At 43.0% G+C, this 5,834-nt stretch overlaps 1 protein-coding gene across 1 annotated transcript; it reads right to left on the minus strand.

Annotated features, from left to right (window-relative positions):
- Positions 1-4,659: 4,659 nt before the first annotated feature.
- LOC18027312 lies at positions 4,660-5,493 on the minus strand. The gene has a single exon (XM_006409715.1). The coding sequence runs from the start codon at positions 5,491-5,493 to the stop codon at positions 4,660-4,662; it is 834 nt and encodes a 277-aa protein (XP_006409778.1).
- Between the last annotated feature and the right edge of the window lie 341 nt (positions 5,494-5,834).

Consider the following 5,834-nt stretch of genomic DNA (forward strand, 5'->3'; position numbering starts at 1 on the left):
GTCTCGCGAGGAAGTGAACCGAGTTCTACTCCGTTACTTCCTCCACCATCTACTGATCATCACGATACTACTTCTGCAACTCGTTGCGCACGACCACCAGCTTTCAAATGCTTCAATTGCGGTGAGACTGGACATCGTCAATCGGCGTGTCCTCATCAAAGTCGTCGTGGTCTCTTTGCTGATGATGAAGCGGTATATGATGAAGATCCTTTTGAGACTAATCAAGACCTTACTGAGGAGCATCTCACTGGTGATACAGGCACTGCATGCATTGGTGATTCGTCGGAATTTTTTGGCTCTGCAGGGCGTTACAGAGTCCTGGTTGCGCACTAACATATTTCGGTCGTCGTGCACAATTCGTGGCAAAGTCTGTTGTTTCATTATTGATTCCGGAAGTTGTACGAATGTAGTCTCAGAGGAAGCCGTCTCCAAATTGGTGTTAGTCACCGAACCGCATCCAGCTCCGTATAAGTTGGTATGGCTTAATACTCAAACAGAACTTCGTATCTCGAAGCGATGTCGGGTGCCTTTTTTGGTGGGATCGAGCTATAAGGACCTGATATGCTGTGACGTTATCCCCATGGACGCTTGTCACTTACTTTTGGGTCGCCCCTGGCAGTATGACAGGCGTACTTCTCACGATGGATTTGCTAATACGTATTCTTTCACGTTGAAAACAAACGTCTTATGTTACTTCTGACGCAAGAATCAGCTAATCCGATTGTCACTAGTGAGGAAGTACCTGTTCCTCCTATTGTTCCTACTTCGAGCCGACCTGTTCTCTTGTTATCGAAGTCTCAATTTGTGGAAGAGCTTCGGACATCTGAGGTGGTACTTGCAATTTTCACGGTCTCTCCTCCGACACCACTTGATCTTGTCGTTCCTCCAGAATTTCAGTCCTTGCTCACTGAGTTTCTTGATGTGTTTCCAACTGAGTTGCCTGAGGGGTTACCTCCACTAAGGGATATTCAGCATTGTATTGATCTAGCTCCTAACTCGCCACTACCGAATCGGCCGCACTATCGCATGAGCCCACTTGAACACGACGAACTTCGAAAACAAGTGGAGGAATTGCTGCACAAGGGATATATTCGGGAAATCCTTAGTCCCTGTGCTATGCCAGCTCTTCTTATTCCAAAGAAGGATGGGTCTTGAAGAATGTGCGTTGACAGTCGCGCAATTAACAAGATCACTGTGCGTTACTGCTTCCCCATTCCACGACTTGATGATCTTTTAGACCAGATCGGAAATGCTGTTGTCTTCACCAAACTCGATCTGAAAAGCGGTTATCACCAGATCCGTATTCGCCCTGGTGACGAGTGGAAAACGGCGTTTAAAACTCGTGAAGGACTCTTTGAATGGTTGGTAATGCCTTTTGGGTTATCTAATGCTCCTTGCACGTTTATGCGTGTTATGAATCAGGCTCTTCGTCCTTTCATTGGCAAGTGTGTGGTGGTGTATTTTGACGACATATTGATCTTTAGCCCCTCTCTCTCGGCTCATCTTACTCATCTGCGTGACGTTTTGTTGGTCCTGCGCCGTGAGAAGCTTTTTACGGCAACAAAGAAGTGTGTCTTTGGCGTGAATCAGGTGCTTTTTCTGGGGTATATAGTGTCGCAACATGGGCTAGCTGTGGATCCAGCGAAGGTATCTGCCATCAGTTTGTGGCCTACACCAAAGTCTATTACGGATGTAAGGAGTTTTCATGGTTTAGCATCTTTTTACAGACGGTTTGTGGCCCATTTTAGCAGCATCATGGCACCCATTACAGACTGCCTTAAGCAAGCACAATTTGTTTGGACGGAGGATGTTGAACGAGCTTTTCGATTAATCAAGACGAAACTTACTACTGCTCCAGTTCTGGCCTTACCGAATTTTGCGTTGCCTTTTGAACTCCACACTGATGCGTCGAAGACAGGGATTGGCGCGGTGCTCAGCCAGCAGGGTAAACCCATTGCATTTTTTAGTGAGAAAATTTCGGGTTCGCGTGGCAGGTATAGCACCTATGACGTCGAACTGTATGCTGTCGTACAGGCTATTAAGCATTGGAGACATTATCTGTTTCACAAGGAGTTTGTTCTTTTCACCGATCATGATGCGTTGAAACATATGAGTTCGCAGGAGAAAGTCTCAGCTCGTCATGCTTCGTGGTTTGCTTATTTGCAACAGTTTACATTTGTCATTAAGCACAAAGCTGGTGATTTGAATAAGGTGGTGGATGCTCTAAGTCAACGTCAACAGCTTCTAAGTACTCTTCATGTGTCGGTTCCAGGTTTCTCCATCCTTCCGGAGCTTTATCCTTCTGATTCCTTTTTCAGTAAAGTTTGGTTGGACGCTGAAGCTGGCCGAAGTTCAGAGTATTTTGTTCTTGATGGTTTTTTATTTCATGGAAGCAAATTGTGTATCCTAGAATGCAGTTTGCGCCTTCAGGTGATTAAAGAACTGCATGGAGAAGGTCATGTTGGGCGATCGTACGCTGCAGTTGGTTACATCTTCGTACTTTTGGCCTACACTTCGCCGTGATGTTGAAAGATTTGTTTTACGTTGTGGTATTTGTCAAGCGGCCAAAGGACATGCTTCGAACGCAGGTCTTTACTTGCCACTTCCCATTCCCACACAACCTTGGACGGACATCAGCATGGATTTTGTTCTCGGTCTTCCGCGTACTCAACGTGGACATGACTCTATTTTGGTGGTTGTTGACCGTTTTTCGAAGATGGTTCATTTTATTGCCTGCAAGAAGACAACTGATGCTTCTCAAGTGGCTACCCTGTTCTTCCGTGAGGTTTATAAGCTTCATGGGTTGCCTTTGTCCATTGTTTCCGACCGTGATACTCGATTTCTTGGGCACTTTTGGCGTTCCTTGTGGCGTCTTCTTCGTACTAGTCTTGACATGAGTTCTGCTTATCACCCTCAGACGGATGGGCAAACAGAGGTGACTAATCGAGCTCTCGGTGATTTCTTACGGAGTCTGCTTGGTGACAATATCAAATCATGGGATACTGTTTTGTGCCAGGCAGAATTTGCGCACAATCATGCCGTGAACCGTAGCACTGGATTTTGTCCTTTTCGTATTGTTTATGGCATTGTTCCCCGCGGTCCTCTTGACTTGAGTGTTGCTCTGGATCGTACAAGGCTTCGTGGGCGAGCTTCTGATTTGGTAGAGGAATTCGTGGATTTGCATTGTCAAGTTCAAATGAATTTGGAGGCTGCAGCTACCAAGTACAAAGCTGATGTTGATGTGCACCGCCGGGAGTTACAATTTTCTGTTGGTGACAAAGTCTGGGCTGTTTTGACCAAAGATCGTTTTCTTTCGGGTACGTCCAACAAGCTTTTGCCTTGTAAGATTGGTCCCTTGGATGTCGTTGAGAAGATTAATAACAATGCGTATCGACTTCGTCTTCCACCACATATGAAGACCTCCGATGTCTTTAATGTCAAGCATTTTGTTCCTTTTGTGGATGATCAGACCGATTGAAATTCAAGGATGAATTTCTCTTACCCCGGGAGACCTGATGTAGCGTCTACTTACGTTATGGGCTTCTTCTTTTATTACTCTTGGGTTAAGACCCATTTAGCTTAATTCGTTTTAATTCGTTATTTGACTTTCCTTAATTATCGAAGAGATTAGGTTAGGGCTTTGGTGTTTATCTCTTCTTAGACTCCTATATAAGGTTTGGAGCTTTCTTCTTGTATCGTTGGTTTTTGATTAATAAAGAGAGTACTTCTCAGAATTTAACTCTTCGAGTTTATTGTTCTCTCAAGAAGAAAGCGTGAACTCTAAGCAACTAGTGTTATTCGGCAACTAGTGTTATTCGGAATCCATTGATCTTCGACGAACCCTAGTTTATCCCGCTGCAACAAAATGCTTCTTAAATTTGTAGGCGAATATGGTTTATCGTTTATAATGGTGATTGGATGATTCCCTCATGATTAGGCAGAGCATAAGATTTTTGCTCCTCGGTTTTTTAACATTAGCAATTATCTTTCAGATTTGTGCAAAAGGGCTGTATTCTAAATTAGTTACATGTCAATTAAGAGGATCGTGTGTACTATTTAGTGTGATCAGCTCCTCTGTTTTACTTGCCATCAAATCCAACGTTTAGTAAAATACTACAGTGATTAGAACGTGGAACGGTGAGATAATTTCACGTTTAAAGGATTCACTTTCTGGACCATCTTGGCAAATGGAAAATCGTCAACGAAGCAAAAAAAAAACCTACTAGGCCACATGTTGAGGATATGCATCACTATGACTTGATTTAGTACAAGATCGTCAATACTGGTGAGTAAATGTTAGGAACTCGTTATAAAACTGCAGGGCACAAACTTCTTTATTGTCGCACAATAAGTTCTCAAGCGAGAGCCTAAGCTTACAAGATGTGACTTCTTGGGGTCGTGTTGAATGAGAACAAATAAATCAAATCAGAGATACATGTTTGTGATACACGTCTTCTAGCTTTGTGTGTTCAGTTATGATTAAGGAAACATGACACTTGATCGAATTAAAAAAAAATTGATTGAATAATATGCTCGAATCAAATCAACACCAAAACGATGGAAATTAATAGTAAAAAAAATTAAAAAAGAAAACTAAACCTAAACAAGAAAGAGAAAGCTCTAATTAGCTAATCAAAAAGACCAAACAAAAACGAATGCTTAGTGATGGGGATGGGGCCTAAAGCTCTGTAACCACTTGATGAGGCGATCCAAAGGTGACAACTTCCTCTTTTCCCACACAGCTCTGTGTAGTGGTCGCACCACCACTCGAAGCTTAAGCCCATCCTCACAATGACCAGTCTTTGAGGTAATGAAATAGTGGATTCCTGGTTTCGTGAGCCTAATCAGATCTTGTCCCGAATTGTGCACGGCAACAGGAGAACTCGGGTCGCAAGATTTGAACTCAAGATCACCTCTGACTTCCAAGACGTCGTTGACTTCATCGTCGTAACAGAAAAGAAGACTGTCTCCCACATGAAACTGTTTCTCTTCACTCCACTTGTAATACAAGTCACTCTCTTTAGGAACGCTCCATTCGTTAGAGTCACCGACTTTATATGTCTTTCCAAAAGGAAAGATCTTGCACGGACGTGACGGGTCATAACAGACGACAAGAACTTCGAGTTTCTGTCCGGCTACGCATTGAGCATGATTCGAGCTGATGAAGTAGTGATAACCTGGTTCCTTGAGAGTCACGGTATCGTTTCCTGTGTTGTAAACGGCTTTAGGAGAAGAAGAGTCGCATGAATCGTATGCCAAAGCACTAGAGACTTGAGTGACGTCGTTGAAGTTGCGATCGTATTCGAAAAGCAGAGAATCTCCCACGTCGAATTCGTTACGCTGAGCCCAATCATAATATGTGTCGGCCTTAGCGGTCCATCCCTTGGAGTCTCCGACTTTGTAGATTTTCGCCGAGCAATGACGTCCCATTAGAATCGTGAAGCTCATCATCACGAACACGAAGCACAGAGTTGTTCTTGTTGTTGTCGCCATTGTAGATCGAAGACAAACAAGAAAGATCACAAAAGATAACCGGAGAAGAAAACTTTAGGAAGAGGCGAAGAGCTCGATGAATCAGAGAGCGTTGATGAGTATGTAATGAGGAAAAAGAAACTAACCTAACTTTCTTTATATAAGGTTTTACTTACGGAACCTAATCCTTGCCGATTGAGGATTTTACTTGGTATACTTTCCTTATATGGTTACTTAATCCTAATCCTTACGGTATTAGGAGATTTTCTCGGTTTTGGCTATCCAATAACAATTTTATATTTTAGCAATTCCAAAGATAAATAGATATATTCTAGGCAGTCAACAAAGGAAAAATGTGTAAT

The sequence above is a fragment of the Eutrema salsugineum genome, unplaced genomic scaffold (genome assembly GCF_000478725.1).
Source record: "Eutrema salsugineum unplaced genomic scaffold, Eutsalg1_0 scaffold_10, whole genome shotgun sequence".
In the NCBI taxonomy this organism is placed as follows: Eukaryota; Viridiplantae; Streptophyta; class Magnoliopsida; order Brassicales; family Brassicaceae; genus Eutrema; species Eutrema salsugineum.

What these genes read in the sequence shown, in the direction of transcription:
- LOC18027312 (XM_006409715.1), bottom strand. Translation starts at nt 5,493, where the DNA reads ATGGCGACAACAACAAGAACAACTCTGTGCTTCGTGTTCGTGATGATG.